Source organism: Esox lucius, chromosome 11, assembly GCF_011004845.1.
Source record: "Esox lucius isolate fEsoLuc1 chromosome 11, fEsoLuc1.pri, whole genome shotgun sequence".
Lineage (NCBI taxonomy): Eukaryota > Metazoa > Chordata > Actinopteri > Esociformes > Esocidae > Esox > Esox lucius.
The window spans coordinates 22,542,463-22,566,777 of NC_047579.1; the positions used below are offsets into that span (position 1 = coordinate 22,542,463).

The following is a 24,315-nucleotide window of genomic DNA, read 5'->3' on the forward strand; positions in this document are numbered from 1 at the left end:
ACAGCTGTCAATGGATGTCTACACACACGCACACACACGCACACACAGACACACACCTTGTATCTCTACTCGTATTTCTACGCCCTATATAGTAATGCAAATTTATATTGTACATATTGGTCGGCCCATGGGAATCCAAACTATGTCCTTTGCCGTTGCAAGCGCCATGCTCCACCGACCGGGCGACAGAGTGTGTGGATGGTTAGTGCAATGATGGGTTGCCACAGACACAGAGCTCTGACACATGAAGTCCCCTATTCTGTTCCAATGATTAGCTAAGCGTTCAGTTTCTCTCATGTCTGTATGTCGGTCCCTATGACAGGCGGGGCCAGAATAGGTCCAGTCTGGGAGAGTGATTGCATAGTTTTGGATTCTCCTCATGCCACGTCCTCTGTAGCTTGTTTCATTTTAAAAGAGGTAAGAGCTCTGGAGAGGTCTGGACAGGGAAATGCAGAGGAGGGAGCTTTGTATTGATTTTTCCCAGGTCAAGGTAACGCTCGTAGAAATAAAGTAGGGCGCTATTTAAATATATCAGTGAGGTGTCATTTCAACACTCTAGTGAGCAGGCATGCACCTGTGTGTGTGTGTGTGTGTCTGTTCATTCACTAGCGTGATATCTGGCACACTTCCTCGTGCAAATCTGGAAGGACCTTGACCCAGTCTGCAGCTGTGTGTGATTGGTCCAGCTGCTGTGGAGGACCTGTAGTCTGGCCTTGTGCTATATAAGGCCGGCAGATATAAACGCTGTCTTTTTCTTTACCCTATTTCTAGCGGTCTCTGCGTTCCCCTTTTTTCACCGTACCCCTGTCTTTCATCCTCCATTTCTCTTTGTTGTATAGAAATTGTACATCTCATTCTCATTCTGCTTCATACTTCACACTTTGTCCTCACAGTCGCACACTCTCCGACTCCTGTCTGATGCAGTTGAGCAGCTTTGAACTCTCTCTCTTTAGTGTCACGCACACACACACACGATAGAAAAAAGGGAACCTCTCGTACCTCTTTCTTTGGGCGGTCTGAACTCACTAGGCCTATTTTTCTTTCTTTTCAGAAATCTCTTCGGTTTGACTGTTGATGTGGTTCTGACATGCCGGTTTCCTCCCAAAATGGGCCCATTAGTTCCACTCACGGCTGGATGTGTTTTTCCTGTCTCAGGAACATCTGAACGTACAGAGCAGAGTATTGGCTTCGCTGTTCTATTTCCACAATTTAACGGCAGGATCTCATAGATTTTTCTCTTGGTGGGTGTAGCTGCCCTGTGTCCTGCCATGGTAGTTGAGCTAGTTATGACAGCACTGTTACAGTCTTATTAGCCCTATTAGATAACAAGGCCATTAAGACACCTCCTCTTGACCGGGTCCGACTGGTGAAGGAGGACGCGAGGAGGAGGGGAATGTAGCAGCTATTGTCGCACCAGGAGCACACGGCTCAAGGAGACAAAGCGGAAGTCGATTAGTCAATGTGTCTGATAGTGTGCTGGGAGGAGAGAGGGGATAATGACTGGCGAGTAATTGAATCAGCCCCACTGCGACGCGGTTCAAAGTCGCTCTCTCGCGCTCTCCCTTACTCCCTCTTTCACACGCACTTACTCTCTCCCCCTCCCTCACACACGCCCACACGCAGACAGACACACCCACCTCACACATTCTCAGAGGCAGTCCCTCCGTAAGCTTTTCTTGGTTGTCTGCCGTCCGTGCTTCCGCCTCCCTTCCTCTGCCTCGTTGGTGCAGGGAATCAGTTCTCTGTTGGATGTTTAGCCGGTGCCAGTGGCTTCATGGCTGAACCTCTCCGGTACCGGCTACCCTCACCGACGGCCCGTCTGGACGCGCGCACAGGCGCACACGTTTTGAATGCTTTACGCCAATCAACAAATCAGACACACTTGAACGTGGTCCGAAACATGATCAGTGGCACAGATTGCAACCCGTCTCCAGTGCAAATCTGTCCATGGCTGCTGACGCACGTCCACGCGCACGCACACAGGCGCGTACGTGTTTTCATGTACACGCGCAGAGGGACGTGCACTTGGACTGTACACATCGATATTCAGTCTTACGCAGTCTTGTCTTACACACACTCTGAGTGGAAGCAGAGTCTGTTACGGGGGGGCTGCTCAGTTGAATACAAGCCCATTCCCTGCGTGAAGCCATTCTGGGGGATCCGTATTTAGCTCTCTTGGTGGACGAGGCTCAAGGCTTGTGGTTTTATTGATGGATGAATTATGTGGTTAAGTACAGGTTACCTGAGCCACCAAGCTTTTACCAGGCTGCCATCAGGTGTCTGTGACTGACAGGAAGACACATCAAGTGACTGGAGGCGGGATGGTTCATACTCACTCTGACTTTTTTTTTACCCCAGGACACACACACACATCACCGTGTGTAGACACATGCAAACAGACAGAGGCTGACTCACTTTCTTTTTTTGTAAAACCCTTTGACCAAATCACAGCCATTTTGGGTGACACTTATTGAAATGTAACTGTTACTTGTCGTTGAGGAAAACTACTGTTTGTCATTAGAGACAATAAATGGACTGTTATGGTGTAGCTCTGTGCTGAACTGCCCTGACTCGACATCGCAGACTTGGCCTGGGGCCACAGAGAACAGGCGCATAGACAGACAGACAAATGGAAAGAACAGAACTCTGCAAGAAATGCATCAGTGAAAAGATTGAATACTTTATGGATGTGGCAAGTAAGATGAAGTGTGTGTGTGTGTGATCCTGGTTTTACCCTATGTGTCACGACCAGATGTCGCCAGAAAGAAACTTTTTGCTAGTCCCCACAAGGAAAAAGGCGTATAGGTTAAGTTTAGGGTCAAACAATTGGGGTTTGTTTTAGGTTGTGGCATTAGGGGTCAGGTTTAGGGTTAGGTTACGTTTACGCATACACGTTTGGTTAATGTGGGTAGGGGGAAACTGGGGTGGAAGAAATCTAGTCCACAATTTTTTGAAAAGCCTGATACAGTTTGGAACAGACACAGCTCACTATGGTTTGTTAAGCTTTGTATATAAATTACAATGCGTTTGCTACAGTATCCTCTCTTCCTCACCCTCAATGCTATCGTTAGATACTGTATATGCTGCCATCAACCTGACAGAAGCAGTGACTCATTAGGTCAGAGGAGTTTAGCTAGGTTATGTTCATTAGTACCAAACAGTAGAAAACACACTGAAACAGGGCGGGACTACCTAGACTTCTTCAGTAACAGATCCAAAATGTGTATTTCGTTATTAAATGTTTTGCTACGGTGTCTTGCACTATAATCCTGGCCTGGCTTGGCAATCAGATCTCCACCTTACAGATGTATCTCTCAGGTTACAGATATCGACTGTATCAGATCTCAACTTTACAGATGTCTCTCAGGTTACAGATATCGACTGTATCAGATCTCAACCTTACAGAGGTATCTCTCAGGTTACAGATATTAACTAACAGATCTCAACCTTATAGATGTGTCTCTTAGGTTACAGATATTTACTGTAACAGAAATCAGTCTTACAGATGTATCTCTTAGGTTACAGATATCGACTGTATCAGATCTCAACCTTACAGATGTGTCTCTTAGGTTACAGATATTAACTAACAGATCTCAACCTTACAGATGTATCTCTTAGGTTACAGATATTAACTGTAACAGAAATCAGTCATACAGATGTATCTCTTAGGTTACAGATATTAACTGTAACAGAAATCAGTCATACAGATGTATCTCTTAGGTTACAGATATTAACTGTAACAGAAATCAGTCATACAGATGTATCTCTTAGGTTACAGATATTAACTGTAACAGAAATCAGTCATACAGATGTATCTCTTAGGTTACAGATATTAACTGTAACAGAAATCAGTCATACAGATGTATCTCTTAGGTTCATTTTAATGGCTCCTCCTCCCTGTAACATTCCTCCCAGGTCGTTGCTGTCAAATAAGAATTGGTTCTTAATCAACTTGCCTGGTTACATAACAGTGAAGAAACCCCCCTCAGGTCACAGGTCTTATCTCAGGTGTATCGGTGGGATTACAACAGCTTACATGGGGTTGGCATTCTGGTGATCTGGGTCATTGTGTGATTTTGTGTGAAGTGCCTTTGCATATTGCCTTTTACCCCTTTTTCCATATCCCTTTTCTGCATTTGCGGTGTTGGTCCGTGGGTAAGCGTCACCAGAGCTGACATGCTCTCTGTCTCCTTCAGGGCTGAAGACCTATCTGATCTCAGGGAGGAAGGTGGAACCCTGCCACTGTAGCTGTTCCCAGCTGGGCCTGGCAGGCCTGGAGCCCGGGGGCGGGACCCGCGCCCACACCCCAGACGGTCCAGACGGAGCGCCCTCGGCCTGCGGCCTGAACCAAGGAGGAGCCTCGGACAGGGCCAAGGTGAGGTCACGTCAAACTGCCTGGGGAAACTGAAAGGCGGAGCAACAGGTGGGCCCGTTGTCAACTGGTGTCTGTATAGTCAAAGACAGATATTCTGGGGGTTTTTAAATAACAAGCCGGGCTACAACACTAGCTATCCTGGGACAGAGACAATTCACTACTCTGTTACACATGAAGTGCTGAACTAGTGTCAGGTCCCCTGTCCATATAACACTGCAGTATTCATTATGAGCTAAATGGATCAACTGATCCCGGGTGAATGTGTTCTTTTTGTGGCCATTTGGCAGACACTCTTTTCCAGAGCGACTTGCGGGAGCAATTTGGGTGAAGTCCCTTGCTTGAGGGCATGTCGACAGAGTTTTTCACCATGTCAGCTTTAAAGCGCCAACCTTTCTGTAACTAACTGGATGAGTTCACCACTAGGCTATCTGCTGACATGAGTAGATCGTATTTGGCCCCATGGTGGGTTTCATTGTCATGGCTCAGTAATGAACACCCATCTAGATTAAAGACCTCGGAGACTGCTGCTATTCCTCTACCCATAACCCCCCACCACCACACCAAACAACCTGTATAGATGCTAATTAACACTCCACAGTTTCCCTATAAACCCCCTGTATTAGCACACTGGGTCTGTCAGCGCTAGCTGTTTACGTCTCGTTAGGCTGGATGACAGGAAGAGTGAAGAGGGGTTGGTGTGAGGACAAACAGCTGGGTCGTCTGAATAATGTGGAAACCCACACAGAGCTATTTCACAGGTGTTCAAAGTGTGTGTGTGTGTGTGTGTGTGTGTGTTCTGGTTTTTGGGATGAGGGTTGTGCATAGGGATAGAGTTATGGGTTTGGGTAAAAGTAAGATTTCGAATGGGAATGATGTGAAGGTCCCCCACGAGGATAGAAAAACGTAAAACGCGTGTGTGTGTGTGTATATGAATCAATGGGAGTGTTTTGTCTGCGTTTCTGTCAGCGAGTCCGCGTTGGCGTGTTTTCTCTGTGTGCGCACTGCGTGTGAGTGTCACCTGAACGGGAGTCAGTGTGTCCGGCTGCCTGTTGCCAGGCCGCGAGTTGCGCTGGGAGCGCTCGTACGCGCACGTGCGTCCGCCTCACGGTGTCACAGAGTACCGTGAACACACCGGTGTCAGGGCCAGTTCCCACTCAATGGATGAGTGTATTTCAGTCACCGTCCGTTCACATAGCGAGAGGAAGGGGGAGAGAGACGGATGAGAGCAAAGACCTTCAGCCCACACCCGCCTCTTCCAATCCCGGCCCTCGCCACCTCTCATCCTCTCCAGCCTCAGCCACTCTCTCTCTGTGGGCCTGCCACCGTGGTGTGGCCATTGTCTCCATTCTCAGTCTGATTATGTTGTCCAGTGTTGGCCGGAAAATGAGTTTTGCATCTGTCGTTGTGTGAAGTGCTGACTCTCTGTGTGTGTGTGTGTGTGTGTGTGTGTCTCTCTCTCTCTCTCAATCAATCCCAATGAGCCTGTCAGTCTTTTTCCTAATCTCTCATTGTCTGTTTCTCTCACTGTCTCTTGTCTTTCTCTGTCTTTGTCTTGTTCCAGTCAGATGTTCTTTTTCCTGTAATTTGTTTGTTCTTTTTCTCTTCCCTCCCTCTATTCATCCATCTTTATTCATCCCATATCTCTTTTCCCCAACAGACTAATCTTTTACTCTCCTTCCCTTTTCTCTCTCTCTCTCCCTCGGTCACTCCCCTCCCCTTTTCTCTCTCCCCGTCCCTTTTTCTCCCTGTGTTCCTCCCTGTGTCGCTCCCTCCTGTCTCTGCCCTCCCCTCTCTTTACAGTCTTCCTGTCCCACCTGCAGCGTGGCTCCTCTGCCAGGGGAGGATCAAGTTCTGGCGGAGGGTATGGTGCAGAACGGCTGCCATGACGACCACAAGACCAATAGCAGCAAGGTTTGCCTTGCCTCACCTGACTTTGTCTAACCTCACTCCAGTGAATATGTGGCCTTTGAACCTCTCTGACCTTTACTAATCCCCAACTGACTTAACTCCAACAACCTTGGGTTCAGACCATCAAGTCTGGTGTCTCAAGTTAGGCTTAGAATAATCCCGTTTCATTTCCATAGATTGTTTTTATCACCATAAATCACATGATGGAATGACATGACGGGGACATTCCTAACACCACTTAATAGAAGGCAGCCATGTGGAAATGTCTTGATTTATGTAACTTCAACTGAATTTAACGTGCCGCTGAGTCATGAATCACTTTTATCCAAGACCTCAGAACTGACTCATGTCACACTTCCCTCCACTTGTTTCAACACACACAGTCAATCAGTATCTCACAGAGTTGCTCACCAACCTTTCTCTTCTTAACTCCACCAGGACACCTCATCTGTCAAATGCCCCTCCCAGGCCACCGTAGGCCACGGTCCCAAAACCCTGAACGGTCTGCTGAGCCCGAGACTGGAGGAGCCCCTGACCAATAGCCAGACGTCCCTCTGTGAGATGCTCCAGGAGAAGGAGAAGAAGTGGGGCGGGGGGGCTATGGGGGCAGGCATGGACCACTCTGTCCTCATTCCCCTGCGCTCCAAGAACTTCAGAGAGAGGAGCGACGCTCACTTTGTGGATGTCATCAAAGAGGACAGGTGAGGGCATGCGCGGGATGATTGATTTGTATAATGTCTCTCTTAAGAATAAACCAGATGAAAAGAACTGGATGCTGGTTACTTTATTGTGATCAAGTAATATGCTAGTTTCTTTAGTCTTGCCAGCGACGTGTAGTTAACTTAGCAAGACAGCACAAGAGGTATGAGGCCAAGCTAAGTTCAAGGATAACATTCTGAAAGCTGAAGATAGAAATGTTATGTAAAAAGCGAACCCACACGTCTCTTTCATGTGCACGGTCTGTTTTCTGTGCCGTGTGTCTCTTTACAATGTGCAGGATAGAACCCACTCTGCCGACTGATCTGTTCCTCCCCACTGAATACACCCCTGGGATAGGGTCATACACTGTTACAGTGGACCCACTGTTTGGAATGTCCACTTAGGTTTTCTGTTTGCAAAATATTTGTAAGCATTTGGTGCCAAGCGTACAGGCCAGGGTGGTGTTAGCCCCTCCCGACTGAATGTCTGTGCTGACTGACTATTGATCTGTCCATTCTGACTGACTTACTGACGGTTGATCTTTCTATAGTTTGGCTGACTGACCGTTCATCTGTCCAGTCTGAATGATTGACTATTGGTCTGTCTAGACTGACTGACTTACCGTTCATCTGTCCAGTCAGAATGATTGACTTACTGACTGTTGATCTGTTCAGTTTGACAGACTGACTCTGGTTCGGTCCAATCTGACTGACTGGTAATCTGTCTAGACCACAGATGTCGAACCAGTTCCACAGAGGGCTGAGTGTCAGCAGGTTTTTGCTCTTACCTTGTGCTTGATTAACTAATAAGGTCACTAATTAGTTAGGATTCTTAATTAGCTACCCTTGTTAAGGTCTGAACTGGGCACCAAATTAAATGAATAAACAAAAACAAGCATACAACCTGCCCTCCGTGGAATCGGTTTGTCCCCTGTGGTCTAGACTGACTGACTGACTGACTTAGTGACTGTTGATCTGTCTAGTTTGACTGATTGTTCATCTGTCTAGACTGACTGACTGACTGTTTTTCTGTCCAGTATGATTGATTGTTAATCGGTCAAGTCTTACAGACTGTCTGTTGATCTGTCTAGACTGACTGGCTGACTTACTGAATGTTGATCTGTGTAATCTGACTTGACTGTCTATCTGTCCGTCTTCCAGTCTGATGAAGGACTACTTCTTCAAGCCTCCCATCCACAAATTGAGCCACACCTTTTTGGATAGAACCCTGGAGTCGGCCTACAGGACCAGCTACCAGGAGGAGGTCTGTCAATCTGTCTGTGTGTGTCTGTGTATTGCCTGCTAGGACTGCGGCAAAGCCAGGGAAATCACTGCAGGACCTCAGTAGGAATGTTGTCTTAGCCTATGGTGCCCTCTACTGGTTAGATGGGAACTGCATTTCCAAATATATGTCTGGATATTGTTTTAAGACATTAATTTTTCTATTATTGTCCAATCCTTATTCTTCTCAGTTCTCCCTCAACATTCCTTCTCACTCTCTTGGTTCAGCCTTTCCCAATCCTCCTCTCTTTCTCCCTCTTACCCTTCAGGGGACTAGTGCATTGAGGATTCACATTGAAAACATGGCCAGTGGATGTGAAAACAAGCTATAATTTAGCTGCAGAATGTAAAGTAAAAATGTGTGTAACGACAGTAAAGCAGTTATGCTTTATGTTTTAATTAAGTAGTTTTCTGAAATTCAACACTTTAACTGATGTTGCCGTGTGTTTGGGCTGTGTTCACTTTAAGTCTTAAAAGCCTTTTGAATGGTGGCGCGATGAACGATGCATTATTAGAATACCTCTAGTCTTAACCATGGTAGGACTTAGTCTCCAACCAGACACCAGGAACTATTCCTGTTGTGTATTTAAGCAAGGCACAAAACTCATAGAACTGCACCCCTTCTGTGTGTGTACAGTCGGCTTCTGAAACTCAAATGGAGACGTTTCCTTTGATCTGTTAGGGTTTCATCTAACCTGGTGGTTTCCATCCCCAGGTGGAGACGCAGGCGGTGGTCCAGACCTTCGCCAGCCCCACCTTCAGCTCCTTCCTAGACATGGTCCTGTGCTGCTCCGTGTTCCTGGCCCTCTCCCTGGCCTGCTTCCTCCGGCCCCTGCTGTCCCCCTCCGTGTACCCCCCGCCTGTCCTGGCCCTCGCCGTGGCCTCGCTGGCCGCTCTGCTGGAGGCTCTGGCCCTGGTGCTGTCCATACGGTGAGACGAGAGAGGGACGAAAGACATGGGAATAGGTGTGGGTGTGTGTGGTGGGGGGAGGGGCGAGGAGGAGAGGGGTGTGCTGTGCGGTGGGTCTGACCTCCGCTCCGGCTGTTCCAGGGTGGCCTTCTACCTGAACAACGTGCTGAGCTGCACCAGAACCCTGCTGAGGACCATCTCCGGCTGGGTTCCCCGTCACCTGGCAGGGGCTGTGCTGGTCTCCCTGCCGGCTGTGTCGGTCTTCTCGCACGTCACCTGTGACATGCGCCCGTCCATACAGGTGAGGCCAGGGGCGTGTCAGAGAGCGAGACAGAGAGAGAGAAATACATTTGTGCTGTTTGACAAAGGATTTGATGTGTAATGACGAAGTTTCCGTCTTTAGGTGGGTTCTAGTTTTGTGGTTGCAGTGCCAGAACGAATCCACAGCCAGTTAACTCGGTTTACCGTTCACTAGTCAAGTCCTAAATGTTTGTCTTGTAGCATTGAGCAAGACGCTGGTCACATATTTTCAAAGCATATTGCTAAGCCTAGAGACAGGAAAGACAGTGGGATGGATGATTTAAAAATAGAGTGAGGGACAGATGGGGTTGGGGTGTGGGCAAGAGGATTGAGCTTCTCTTCTGTTTAATATCCCCATAAGTGTCTGCCTAAAACTGATGTTTCTCTTTCTATTTCCCAGTTCACCATGTTCACCTGCTGTGCGGTGATCATTGCCATCATCCAGTACTGTAACTTCTGCCAGCTGAGCTGCTGGATGCGTTCGGCCATGGCCACCGTGGTGGGACTGGTGCTCCTGGCACTGCTCTTCAGCCCCCCCTGCAGGTTGGAGGCGTTCATATTAACCATTACATCGGATAGCTTTCATACGTTTGTTGCAGCACTTTAATGGCCCTTTTGGTCTGATAGAAAATGGCATTTATGGCTGGAAAGTTAACAAAGCAGTCACATCTTTGCTTTATGGTGAACGGCTGAGGAACAGGGCTTATACAGGGCACCTTGTCCCTCATACCTCTGCTCTCACCAAGATTTCATAGAATGTTAGATACAATAGGACCACAATATCATTCTTAGTATGTAGGACTTTTCTAATGCCCTTAGACAATGTCTTTAACTGTGTTTTCATGGACTCCATCTCATCCAACCGTGTCCTGTGTTATTTTTTGTCTCTAGAACTGCCAACAGTGTATTATTTTGGTGAGTAGAATAAAGTTTTTTATGCATTGTGAATCCGTCATTAGTCGTATAGCTCTTTGATTTTGTATGTCTCTCAACTTCACGTGTTCCTCCATCTTTCTCTCCCTCTGTCCCTTTTCTTCATCCTTCCTCACCTTTTTCTTTGTCTACTCCATCCCTCTCCTTCCTTGTTTACTTCTCTCTCCATCTCTCCTCACTGCATATCTCTTGCTCTACGTCAGGTCGTATGATGCCACCAACAACAGTAATGGCAGCAGCGGTGGAACTGGTGAGCCTGAAGCTGCCTCAGATCCGTTGCCTCGCCCCCAGGACCTGTTGGGCCCCGAGGTGGGCGTGGCCTTCTTCCTGCTCCTCCTTCTCGTCTGGTTCCTCAACCGCGAGTTTGAGGTCAGCTACCGCCTCCATTACCACGGCAACGTGGAGGCCGACCAGCACCGCATCAAGATCCAGAATATGCGCGACCAAGCTGATTGGCTGCTAAGGAACATCATCCCCATCCATGTGGCGGAGCAGCTCAAAGTGACCCAGAGTTACTCCAAGAACCACGACAACGTTGGCGTGATTTTCGCCAGCATCGTCAACTTCAGTGAGTTCTACGAGGAGAGCTACGAGGGCGGCAAGGAGTGCTACCGGGTCCTCAACGAGCTCATTGGCGATTTCGACGAGCTGCTTCGCAAGCCGGCCTTCGACAACATTGAGAAGATCAAGACCATCGGAGCCACGTACATGGCGGCAGCTGGGCTGAACACCCAGCAGTGCGCCGAGGCCCCACACCCACACGCACACCTGCGGGCGTTGTTCGACTTCGCCCTGGAGATGATGCGCGTGGTCGACGACTTCAACAAGAACATGCTGGGCTTCAAGTTCAAGCTACGCATCGGTTTCAACCACGGGCCGCTCACCGCGGGGGTGATCGGCACCACCAAACTGCTGTACGACATCTGGGGTGACACCGTCAACATCGCAAGCCGCATGGACACCACGGGCGTCGAGTGCCGCGTTCAGGTGAGTGAGGAGAGCTACTGTGCACTCAGCGCCATGGACTACGAGTTTGACTACCGCGGAACGGTCAACGTCAAGGGCAAAGGTCAAATGAAGACCTTCCTGTTCCCCAAGAGCACTGACAGCGGCACGCCCGTGCCTCAGTACCAGCTCTCTGTCTCGCCGGAGATCCGAGTGCAGGTTGATGGGAGCATCGGGCGCTCACCGACGGACGAGCTCTCTAACATCATGCCCAGCTCCTTGGCTGGTGTACTCAGTAACCCCACTACCTCCATCAACCCTGGGGTGTCCGTAAGTCTGCAGCGGCCTGAGACTGGAGTGGTTGAGGCTGGAGATAGGCAAGACGCCCGGGGACAGTCCTACTGTAGCCCCACTACTACAGAGAACACCACCGCCAGATCCTCCTCTTCCACCACTTCCCAAGTTGGTCCATCATCCCTGCCCATCACTAGTCTAGGGGAACCTACTTTGAAAGTCCAACACCTGAATCCGCCCGTCACTAGTTTACTTGGAGTTCCCCTGACAGTCCAACAAACAAGTCTACCCGACACCAGCTTTGGTGGTTTTCCGCAGACATCGACAAATGTCCAAAAACAAAATTTGCCCATCACTAACGTAAGTGGAGGAACTACCGCAAAGGTCCAACCCCCGAATCATTCAATGGCTAGTTTAGGTGGGGCTCATCCTTCAACGAATGTCCTCCGACAACCAAACCTTGTGGCGTCAACCACCACCCTCCAGCCGAACTCCCCTCAGAATCCTGAGTCATGGAAGGTCCTGGAGAAAACAGACACCGAAGAGGACTGTGATGAAATCATCGGGGAGCTTACAAAACTCTAACTGCCATTCATGCCGTAGAGATTTTTGCATTTGCCTTCAGCCCTTTAAGCACTGTCGGTCTTGCTTTCCTGGCAGTTTAAGCTTTTTATGGAATAGGCTTGCATGTATGTGCTCAGAACACAGAGGCATGACAAGAAGACAGAGGAGGGAAGCACCAAGATTGCTGACTGGTTAAAACCAGCCGTTGTCCTGTCCGTTTTCAATCCTTCTCCAATATTTAGTTCAATAAGACACGCTGTTGTAAAACTTTTTGTAACGATTAACAAGCATTCCTATATTGCACAACAGTACCATTCTGTTTTCTATGTCTGTGGAGGACATTTCCAATCTGTGGGACTGTATGGATCACAGGAAGGAGATTTGAAGATGCGGAAAGCACAGTGGGCACTAATAATTAGCATCCTATGATTTACCTGATCCCAACTAACATCTTTTGTTCTTATTTTTGGTGTGTTACAGTTTTTTTTGTTTGCCTTTCTTTTTCAAGGTTAAGTGATTAAGTGCCTTTAGCATGAAATACGTATGTAGACCGAGCTGATCTTGACTACAAAAAAGAAACACAAAGATAAATAAAAAATGCGTAAGACTTGTGTAGTACAAAACTGCAAACTGTGTATACATTTTAGGACAAAAGCATTGTTTCAGTCAGTTGTCTTTGGTCTGTGTAGCTATGACATTGCAACTGTTATTTATTTGTCCTTAGTTAAGGAATTGAGTTAACAATCATTTAATTGAGAGCAATTGAGGAATGGCACGGTTAAGGGTGAATTAAAGGAAAGCAGAAAAGGCTCATGTTAACAGTGAATCACTATAAAGTGTCTAAGAAAAGCACAATGCTACCAGACAAACACAAGAAAATCAGGTGGGAGGGTGCGTGTGTGCGTGCATGTGAGTGTGCTTGTGTGTGTGTGTGTGTGTGTGTGTGTGTGTGTGCGCGCACACCTACAGTGATTGCCTACAGTGATAACTGACATCCAAAGCCTCAGGTGAATGGGTGGCTGTGATTTGACATTCTCAATCTGATGAAACTGTTGAATGACTAAGAAAGTCTGGAACATAATCAACAAATAATGACATCCCTTTTGCTGATGTGACAGTTTTTTCCAGCCCTAGTTATGACTAAGGACCACTTTCTTACCAGAGACATCAGTCTCAAACTCTTAACTGGACCGCACAAACAGAAATCCAAGGGGGAATCTTAACTCCCAAATAAGTTGCATTTTTCTAAGTAATAGTCTTGACATTAAATAATTAATATGTGAAAATCTGGTATGTTAGGAACCTTCCCTCTTTGACATAGAGAAATAATAGGGTTTCATTGACTCTCCAAGTCAATAAAACAAACATTTAGTGACACAGTTTTTGTGATGTTCAGTAATCTCGTAGTATAGGCTTCAGCAGGAATGCAATCTGTAGTTAGGCTACTCTTGTGACCTTTATAGGTAGGCCTTCCAATGTGTCATTTATATATGTGCTGTTATATACGTGCTGTTATATACGTGCTCTCTTGCTTGCAATAACAATCTGCTTAAACTGTTACATGTTCCATCATGTGCAACTAAAAGCAGACTCATTTGAGGATAAGTCATGTGATTAGCTGTACAGTGGGTATACACAAACTGCAAATGGGGTCATCTCTGTTCCTGTCGCTTTCTTGTTTTGGCAAAATGGGTTGTGTACTTAGCGGAAAATGTTATTTTTGTTCTCAGCGACATTGCTTTGTAACCTCCAAGGTACAGTATAAAAGCATTCTCTGTTAGGAGTGTAAATCCTGAAATGCATTTATTTTGTTAAATACTATAAACCAACAGGTTTTACTTCAGTTAAAATGATGGGGATGCTCGTACTGTATACTAGCTGTCATTTGGGTTTAAAACATGCTTATCTAAACATTCAGAAATTCTCTTGTAGTTCAGGCTTTTGTTTTTCCCAAGTCTCCTTGCGTGTAGTGCAACAGTTTGCTAGTAGTGCCTTTTCAGTCATACAAAAGCTGTTTTGATCAACTAAATAATTTAAGAAATCCCTTTTTTTGTCGACCTTTGCTTATATGCAGAGCACGTTTTTCATATTAGTACATATTTCAAATTATGTTCTGTTATGAATTCGACCGTGCCTTTTCTAATATGTGATATTATGGGCAATTGTTTCCAACATTTAGATTGACTGATATTAGTGACACCATACTTCCAATTTCTGATGCAACTTTTTGGTGCATTCATTGGCCGCCACATATTTGTTCTGACATTGATTTAGAAAAGGGACTTAAAATTGAAAATATCGTTTCATAATTTTTTATTGTATTTTGTAGAAATGCTTGAATGGAGCTAGGCCACTTTAAGTGCAATAATCTACAAAGGGCATCATTTTGAATGGGTGACAGGGGAAAAATATTCTTCATGATTTTGAGCGAACAATCCTTCTTGTACAATACGCCAATTCAATCTACTTCAATAAAGGAATATATTGGAAAAATCTGTTGAAATAAACTTTACACAGCGTTATCTTACTAAATGTCCCGAGGAAGGGGAACTACTTAATTGAGTTCTGGACACACACAAGGAAGATAAAACGCTGATATTATCTACAGCTTTTCTCATTGCTTTGGAGAAACTTTGCTTATCAACCTATGGATTCCCGATGTTGTATTTTGTCTGTGCTGGATAAGAGTAGTTCTTATAATAAAGAGGTTGTTTCATTTAAGGCTTACTTTGAGAGAGATGTTGGAGTCTGATCTCGTGCCGGATTCACACTATCAGGCTGGTTGGTACTGTTCCAGGTCTGATATTAACTGACTCACCCAACCTATGGTGGATGGGTTAATAGGTCAGCTCAGAAAAGCTCTGCTTAGTTTAGATTGGTAATGTGAAAAAGGCATTCGGTCTCCCTGCTTCAAAATAGTTTTTGTTGTTGTTGTAATAACTGGTCTTAACTGCTTAAAGAACTTCATAGGTTCACAATTTAAATATTATTCATAAAATGTTATGAGGAGTAGACAAAAAACAGACTTGTCCAATAGTCTAAAACTGAACTGGTATATCTGGTCCATCTTTAGCCTGTTGGACCTCACTGTTTTCTGGTTTGTAGAATTATAATTGTCTGGCTAATAACAGGTATTCCAGGGATACATTTGGGTGTTGCGTGGGTCCAAATGGAAAGAAATGTCCCAGTATGTTAGAAACACCCGAGCCAATTTCTGGTCCCAGTCCACCATGGCACATTACATTGGGACTATTTTGATGCCAAAGAGTGTCATTTAATTGATGTATGTTTTGTCTCATTTCTGCCTTTTCATTTGCTCTTGGTTGTTTTGGATATCAATGATGGGTTGTTGCTACTCTCTTCTGGGTCACACTGTATACATTTGCACAAAGCGCTCACTCTGTACATACGTGTTTATAGTGTATATTGTCTGATCATTTTGTAATATTTATACAGGTGCATGTGCCTGTTTGTGACATTGTTGAACTGTTGAGGAATAAGTGGGGTGTGTTGTGTTTAGAATAATGTTAGTATGTTTGCCTGCGCGTATCTGTGTACCTGTGTGGTTGTCTGTGTAACTATGATTGTTTCAGTGGGAGAGTAATGCTCAGTGACCTGTAGGTTTAGGATTGTGTGTGCTGCCTGAAGCTGGACATGTCTGTCCCTCACAGTATGTTGATGTCAATTTCTGACAGTAACATGGATCTATAAAGACTTCCTGCCTCCACTGCTTATATATAGGTCTTGCTATTCCCCCATCTTTTGTAGCTTAGTTTGTCCCGGATCCATTTGTTCTTTTCCAGCTCCTATGGTCAATGTAACACCAAATAACCGTTGAAGTTGACAAGACCGCACAAAGAGATCTGGGACCAGGCTACACTGTCAATATAAGGTGAAATCACACTGCTAAATTTCTGTCCATGTATTCAGACCCTGTTCCACATAAAGCCTACTCTGTGGCTGCTGGTACATCTTTGGCATCTCTCCGACTGGCTTTTGTATAACCTATAGCACACTGCATTTTAGGATGGGTCTACAATTTAAGATTTAAAAAGGAGAATAAAGGAAAAAAATCTGAGTTGTTTTGATGATTTTGTTTGTGTTTCTTGAGATTTAACCATTATTAACAAAAGTCAATATAACTGGATGATTTTGTGCGTTGGCAATTAACATGTGTTTTTTAACCTTAAATATATCCAAACATATTAACAGATGGAAACCAGAATGGTTTGATGGAGATTGTAGACGACTGCCCGGAAAATGCACAATATACGCCACGCCAACTACTTAATTACAGGTTGTTCTTTAGCGCTATGCGTTAGGGAGTGATTTGATAATCGATTTTCGAGTAGCGTATAAGAAGGTAAGAGTTCCCATTTTAATTTTAAAAAAATTATCATTTTTTGGGGTTATTCCACCCCTAGAGGCAAGTTGATGTACGTCCACATGACGCACGGCAGGACATAGGTTTGCGTAAGGGCGTGATTGTACAGCCCCTCCCCCCCCACAGTCTAGCTAGAAAGAAAAAAACTTTTTTTTGTATCGGAGAAATCAACAGCCGCCATCTTGACGCGGCTCGGAATTAGGATTTCGGGAGAGCACTAATTTTTCAACCGAAACGAGCCATTTAGACCGTGCTCAAACGGCTTTATTCTGCAAAAACTCGAAGTATTTATCCTTTCGAATATAATTATTGAGAAAAAACGGGGATTGGATCGGTTTTTGTCGTCTGGAGAGCCCCTCGTATATTTGATTTCCCCTTCAGAGAGCGCCGCTTCTCCGTATCTCCGTTCCGAGCCAATGTATTTACCCGGAGACAGTATCGAGAAAAAATAAATCGGTGTATACAAAATATTTTTTGGAATTTTCTTCTTTTTATTGGAATCGAAAATGGAATTTAAAGCTTTTCATTTGGACTGGGAAAAAAACGATTCTTTAAAGATGCCTGTCTAGGGATTTATGGAGAAAGGGACTTAATCCACTCTATATACTATTTTTTTTACTATTTTTAATTTATTTTCCTTGAACTGAAATACATTTTTGGGGTAATTATTAAGGATAATTATGTGGGTGTTGGGTGTTGGATTATCATGGGGTGATTGTCAGTGGCGATGCGTGGCGCTGTTGCCTTTCTTTTGAAACATTCTACTGTATTCGGTTGGCTAGTGGCAGTGCAAGCATTTTCTATCTTGCCAGCAAACGTTAACTGGTTTAATTGCCCGAGCGAGTAAGACAACTTACAGGTTAATTGTTGTCAATTACGTTTTCGAGCTGGAAGGATTGACATTTCATTTTGCATCAATATTTAGTAACTATTATCGATCAGAATGGCTGACAATTTGCTGGACGTCGGACCTCCCAACGCAAAGCGACCGAAGCTTAATTCACCTGCTCTTTCAGCGTCAGATGGCACAGGTAAGAAGGGGCTGTTTTGTCATTAAAGTTAACGTAAATGTATACAAAGGTATGCATCAGTTCTAGTAAATAATGAACATGTTCTTCAATGTTTGCCTGGTGTTGGCTGCATGCACTCTTGAACGGCGGTGATCTCGAACTCTAGGAGCTCACTAGTGGTAACGAATGATAAGACCCGATTGTCACGAAATCTAATCTCCAATCTCGCCTCATTCGCTCGTTTGTAAAGTCAGCCCACTGGCGCTGTTGGTACTGCACCATGTGCTGATGTGTCGCTCCTTGGCTAAGTTACGCCTTGATTTATGACTCCTGTGTCATAGATAATGTCATTGTCGAGTGCTTGGGAAAGTGAGCACGCAACGCTGTCGAATTAGTGACTGGGACACTTGTAATGGCTGCTTCATCTGTTCTAAAGTAAATTGTCACATCTGGAATGACATGAAAAATGTATGTTATTGATAAGCTACAGAAATGCATGCAATTCTACTGTAATTTGCAGTTGGAATTCTTGTTACTGTCTAACTTGTATAACCAAGCTACCCTAGACCAGGAATGGGCTATAGCCTACCAAAATTCGAGGACAAGATGTTAGAAAACTTTAAATTAGCCTGTTCAGATTGAGACGTTAAACAGGCGAATGGCTTCTCTCCTGCAGTATTATACGTTTGAACAAACTTACATTTTGCTGAAGTAAACGTTGTGCATTGCTAGCTTGTTTTTATAAAGTTGTATTATTAATCTCTGCCGTTATGACTGCTGTAGTAATGGTAGTGATTGTTTGTATTTGGAAATAAGTAGCTTTTTAAAAACGATATAGTGATTTGATAGGATAGCCCAGTGCACCCCAACTGCAGTCGACCATTAGCCCCAACAGCACACTTTTAATATAGCCCAGGACGATCCCAGGGCTGATATTAACCTTGAGAACTCATCTTCAGTACCTCAATCAGGCTGTTTGTGACTATAACGAAAACATGTGGCTTAGAGGGGTTCTGAGGAATGGACCACCACTGGGATAGCCATGTTGGTTTGGTGTCTCTAGCGAAATGGCTCAATACTTAATGTTTTTATGCCTAGTTAAATACTTATTGGTTTGTACTTTTATGCCTAGTTATATAGTTATAAATGATAAAATATAGCAGTTTGAAGTTAGGAAAGCAGGGACATGTGAATGTTATTTGTGTCTCATGCTGAATGGTTGAAGAGTTAAAATTAAGATTTTTAGGTTTTGTTGCATGTTATTGTCTTTGAGTGATGTAGCATTTAGATTTTGGTTGGCATTCTATTCATGTACTGCTTTAACTGGTCTGCTCTCTTGCATGTGCCATACTAGGTATTTTTGTGTGGACTCTTCACAATGTGCTCAAATGTCTCGACAAGAAAACACAGCAATTTTGTATGTTTAGGATATACATGCATGTTAATATCAAAACATAATTTCTACTATTACAAGCATAAATGCGACTGAAACTGGCCAAAAACAAGACGTATGCACAGAATTGTACAGCCTCATGCTGGATTTTTTGTGTGTTGCCCACAGAGATATGTAATGTCTTTAGAGATTGTTGTGGGGATGTTTTGATTCACATTGATGTGGCTTTTTTGGTGTATCTGCTAACACTGCTAGTATGGCTTATGCAAATGACTTTCTGCACATTTCTCCTTTTTGGTGAGTTTATTTTTTGTGATCACCAAATCGGCCATCCATTTGGTGAAAAAAAAATTCTGTCTATAAATGTATACAGGAATACATTTTTTTAGTGATTCCAGATTGAGGTCCGAGTGAGTGCAGTCTATTCTTTTGGGTCCATCTGCCACTATTACAAGTAGACAAAAATAAAAAGATCATCCCAAAAATATTTTGTGCTTTGTGATACATGTTGAAATTGAGCAAGTTCACTGTGTAATGTTTTATCCAATAAGACACATTCCTAGTCTCACCTAATGTGCTGTATTTCTCAGTTGAGAGACAAATGTTCCACTGCCACTAAGGGCAGAAGGTAACAGTGTTAATGGAGCTACTTGCACTGACGTCTGTGGGAAAATATCTACTAGCTTGAATCTAATGTCTTCGCTAGCTTGCAGTTTAAACTCAAACTAACACTGAAATGCCACAAAGCATGTCATTGTTACAATATAAATAGCTGTTAAGCAGAGCATCCAGAAATGAATCTGTTAACGGTCCATGTAACTAGGCTACATTATGTCAGAGTAAAGTTTTAGAGGGTTCGGAGTCCAGCTATGAAACTAAACAGCATAAAAATAAACGTGAGTGAAACGCTTACACTGTGTCGAGCCCTGTATCCGTGTCTTCACTATTCTGTCAGGAGGAGTTTTATTTTTACATCCAGCCCATGGGCACAAAGGCCACTTTGGCCGAAAGGAATACATTTTTGCCGGACTGCGTAGGTGGAGCCTGCTAAGGAGAGTGAATGTCTTTTACTGAGGGAGTGACTGACTGGCTGACTACCCTTCGTTAAATAGCGTAGTGGTTAGAGACGCAGACTGCCACGTAGTCGACCCGAATTCGATCCTCGCCACTGATCAAACAAAGTAGGCGTTAGGATTTGTTCAGAATAGGCTAACATTTTGCTGCCTAAAAGCTACTGCCTACTGTTGTATTGCATTAGACGCTCTGCACCGACAAGGCCCATTTCAGGGGCATTGTTTTAATTATAGGTACGGTATAGCTATTAGCTAGCCATCTACAATAAACTTTAATTTGACTTGTTGAATGTATTGTTGCAATCCATTTTATACCTGTTTTTGGTTAGTAAAACTGTTTATGGTTATATTGTGGTGGACAAACTGCACCTGCAAGGACCTTTTTGATTTACATAGTGTGGTTCACATAGCGTAGTGGTTGGCTATTCAACTGTCACTGGTTTCTAAAGAAACAAACCAGCTATGGAGTGATTGGAGTCATTGTTATCATTATAGGTACTGTATCCTTCCAGTGCTAGAGAGAAAGGTTGCACTGACAATGGCTCCGCATTTACTATGTGGTTTTTGTAATTGTCGGGTGCATGTCACAAGAATTTAATTGTGCAGGATGACGCTGTGATTTTTATCATAGATTCCGTCTCACAGTTGAAGTGTGCCTAAAACAAAAATCCTGAAAATCACATTGTATGTTTTTTAAATAATTAATTGGCATTTTAATGCATGACAAGTATTTGATCTCCTACCAACCAGTAAGAATTCCGTCTCTCACAGACCTGTTAGTTTTTCTTTAAGAAGCCCTCCTGTTCTTCACTTATTACCTGTATTAACTGCACCTGTTTGAACTTGTTACATGTATAAAAGACACCTGTCCACACACTCAATCAAACAGACTCCAACCTCTCTACAATGGCCAAGACCAGAGAGCTGTGTAAGGACATCAGGGATACAATTGTGGACCTGCAGATGGCTGGGATGGGCTACAGGACAATAGGCAAGCAGCTTGGTGAGAAGGCAACAACTGTTGGCGCAATTATTAGAAAATGGAAGAAGTTCAAGATGATGTCAATCTTCCTTGAAATGGGGCTCCATGCAAGATCTCACCTCGTGGGGCATCAATGATCATGAGGAAGGTGAGGGACCAGCCCAGAACTACATGGCAGGACCTGGTCAATGACCTGAAGATAGCTGGGACCACAGTCTCAAAGAAAACCATTAGTAACACACTACGCCGTCATGGATTCAAATCATGCAGCGCACACAAGGTCCCCCTGCTCAAGCCGGTGCATGTCCAGGCCCGTCTGAAGTTTTCCAATGACCATCTGGATAATCCAGAGGAGGAATGGGAGAAGGTCAGGTGGTCTGATGAGACAAAAATAGAGCTTTTTGTTCTAAACTCCACTCGCCGTGTTTGGAGGAAGAAGGATGAGTACCACCCCAAGAACACCATCCCAACCGTGAAGCATGGAGGTGGAAAATTCATTCTTTGGGGATGCTTTTCTGCAAAGGGGACAGGACGACTGCACCGTATTGAGGGGAGGATGGATGGGGCCATGTATTGTGAGATCTTGGCCAAGAACCTCCTTCCCTCAGTAAGAGCATTTAAGATGGGTCGTAGTTGGGTCTTCCAGCATGACAACGACCCGAAACACAGCCAGGGCAACTAAGGAGAATATTGCGTTCTGCATTTCTGCTGTATCAAATACTTATGTCATGCAATAAAATGCTAATTAATTATTTAAAAATCATACCATGTGATTTTCTGGATTTTTGTTTTAGATTCCGTCACTCACAGTTGAACAGTACCTATGATAAGAATTGCAGTATTCTACATGTTTTGTAAGAGGGAAACACTGCCGATTTTGCAGGTTATCAAATACTTGTTCTCTCCACTGTCTAATCCAGCCAGGGCATTCCTTTTAATCGTGGGCCGTCTGAACTAGGCTTTCATTCTACTTTGCTAGCTAGCTAACAACGCTGTTCAGTCAAATATACTACTATAGGCCATTCACAGGGTTGGGGTGTGCAGGAAGCACAAACCAGAAATAGGCTTTTAATACAGCAGATTTCAGATTTGCAGTAAAGGTTGGATACAGCATTATCTAATGTAATTCAAAAATTACATTAATTACAAAAAGCTTCCGATACCAGTCATTCTAAATCAATTTTGAATGGCATTATCTCAATCTTAAATTCGGTTTGGTGACTTTTAGAAACAAATTGAGATTGTGGGGGTTTGTGGATTGGGATATCATGCTAATAGTTGACGTGGACCCATGCCATTTGGGATGTGTACAGTATTTTTTTATTATTACTTATTTCACAGACTGTCTGGTGTATTTTGAGGGGCCACACTGGCTGCACAAGGCATAAAATACCAGTCACTCTTTGGAATGTATAGTATCTCACAAGTGAGTACTGTGTTGGCGCAGTGCGGAAATATATGGTCAGAAGTTACAGAAGATTTGATTTGCTCTTTGTTTATTTGGTACAATAACATCTATATATTTTTTACACTTCCAGAAAGTATATACAGTTGTGCTCATAAGTTTGCATACTGTGATGGCATTCTGTAAAAGGCACTAACACATTAGTGCAACAAATTTCTCTAACAATACCCTTGCAGAAATTGTGACATTTTGGCATTGATTTTGAAAAAGTCTGATCATGCAAAAAACTTAAGTATAGGGATCATATGAACCCATTTATTATCACATAGTTATTAGGTTCCTTTTTAAATCATAATGATAACAGAAATCCCCCAAATGTCCCTGATCAATAGTTTACATACCCTTGAAAGTATGGCCTTGTTACAGACACATAAGGTGACACAAAGGTGAAAATGTCGAATGGACAACTATACCACCGGTGAAAATTTGGGGCCGCATAAACAACTATTACAGAAGACTGCACACTGTCATTGAGCTAATGGTATGAACCGGAATCAGGTCGTTTTTTCTTTATTGCCATGTTTTGTTGTATGGTGGTGCCATTCTGTTATGACCTACCGTTGAATGTGAATCCCATAAGAAATGTGTTTTGCCTGCTCACTCATGTTTTCTTTGCAAATGGTACATATATTACCAGTTCTCCAAGTGTATGCAAAACTTTGAACACAACTGTATAATGCCTGATGAGAGGACACAAAATATATTGCATGGAGCCCCAATTATTATATAAAATATAATAAAGTGTAAATATGGCACAACGTTTTTTGCAAGTATGTAGTGTGGGTACTACATGTTTGCTGAAATAGGTAGGAGGGAGATGTTGGTAACATTTGCTTTAGCAAATTACAAGGTGCTAAAAATCCTCTTCTCAATCACAGACTACGGGTGTATGTCTGCAGCTATATCCACATTCATTGCCTTTGTGATGTCTTCACCCCAATCAAATTGCTGCTAGAATGCGTTGGGTAAACAATTTTGTTTGGGGCTGCAATTAACAGCTCTTTTTATAATCTATTAATCTATTTATTATTGCAATTAATCAGAAAATAAAAATTAAAAGGGTTCAGATGTAATTACATTTATGTATTCAGTCAGTTTTTGCTGGACCGTGTAAGCAGAGCCGGCCAAGAAGAGCGAATGTCTTACTGAGTGAATGAATGAATGACTGACTGACTGACCACCCCTTGTTAAATAGCGTAGTGGTTAGAGAAGCGGACTTGCGAGCTATAGGTCCTGAGGTCGTATCTCCTCGCGGGCGAGGTGAAGTACGCATTATGATTTATTCTGTATAGATGAAAACTTTGCTGGCTAAAACCTGTACTATCTACATTATAGTAAGCCTGAGATAAAACAGTTTACGGTTAAATTGCGACCGTTTTTTGTGGATTTTCAAAGTATGCATCCAGGACAGACAAACACATTTGCTGGTTTAAGATACAGTAGTTACATTATAGTGAGCCTTAACTGAAACTGTATACGGTTATATTGCGGCTGTTTCTGGCATGGAAAAATTCATCTTCAGTCTCGCTAGCAATTGCTCAATTCTTCTGATTATTCCTAGGAAGTTAGTAGATACTAGTAAGCATATTACTGGCTAATAAGCTGTTAAAACGGCCAGTTGCAAAAGCAATACAGTTCATAGACACTATGGTGGAGGTGAACTTAATAAGAAACTTTAGTCAGTTTTAACACAATCCTCAATGGAGTCTAGCGACTAGTGAAACGTGTAATACAGTGGCGTAGTGGTTCAAGACTGTGCCTCTTATGTGGAAGACCTAAGTTTGAATCTATTGGGAGCAAC

General features: G+C 43.8%; 2 protein-coding genes across 6 annotated transcripts in view; both read left to right on the plus strand.

Moving 5' to 3' along the window:
• Positions 1–16,285, plus strand: part of LOC105021646 (adenylate cyclase type 9) — a 55,532-nt gene extending 39,247 nt beyond the window's left edge. The window contains exons 2-10 of the mRNA XM_010889443.4: positions 4,197–4,375; positions 6,176–6,286; positions 6,722–6,984; positions 8,143–8,245; positions 8,978–9,192; positions 9,313–9,472; positions 9,872–10,014; positions 10,363–10,386; positions 10,608–16,285. Of these exons, the coding sequence (XP_010887745.2) occupies positions 4,197–4,375; positions 6,176–6,286; positions 6,722–6,984; positions 8,143–8,245; positions 8,978–9,192; positions 9,313–9,472; positions 9,872–10,014; positions 10,363–10,386; positions 10,608–12,228 (2,819 nt within the window). The 3' untranslated portion in view covers positions 12,229–16,285. The remainder of the gene's footprint in view (positions 1–4,196; positions 4,376–6,175; positions 6,287–6,721; positions 6,985–8,142; positions 8,246–8,977; positions 9,193–9,312; positions 9,473–9,871; positions 10,015–10,362; positions 10,387–10,607) is intronic.
• A 477-nt stretch (positions 16,286–16,762) lies between these two features.
• crebbpb (CREB binding protein b) overlaps positions 16,763–24,315 on the plus strand; it is a 56,622-nt gene continuing 49,069 nt past the window's right edge. For all 5 annotated transcript variants that reach the window (XM_020051050.3, XM_029123135.2, XM_029123134.2 and 2 more), the window contains exon 1: positions 16,763–17,622. In XM_020051050.3, the coding sequence (XP_019906609.3) occupies positions 17,535–17,622 (88 nt within the window). In that variant the 5' untranslated portion in view covers positions 16,763–17,534. The remainder of the gene's footprint in view (positions 17,623–24,315) is intronic.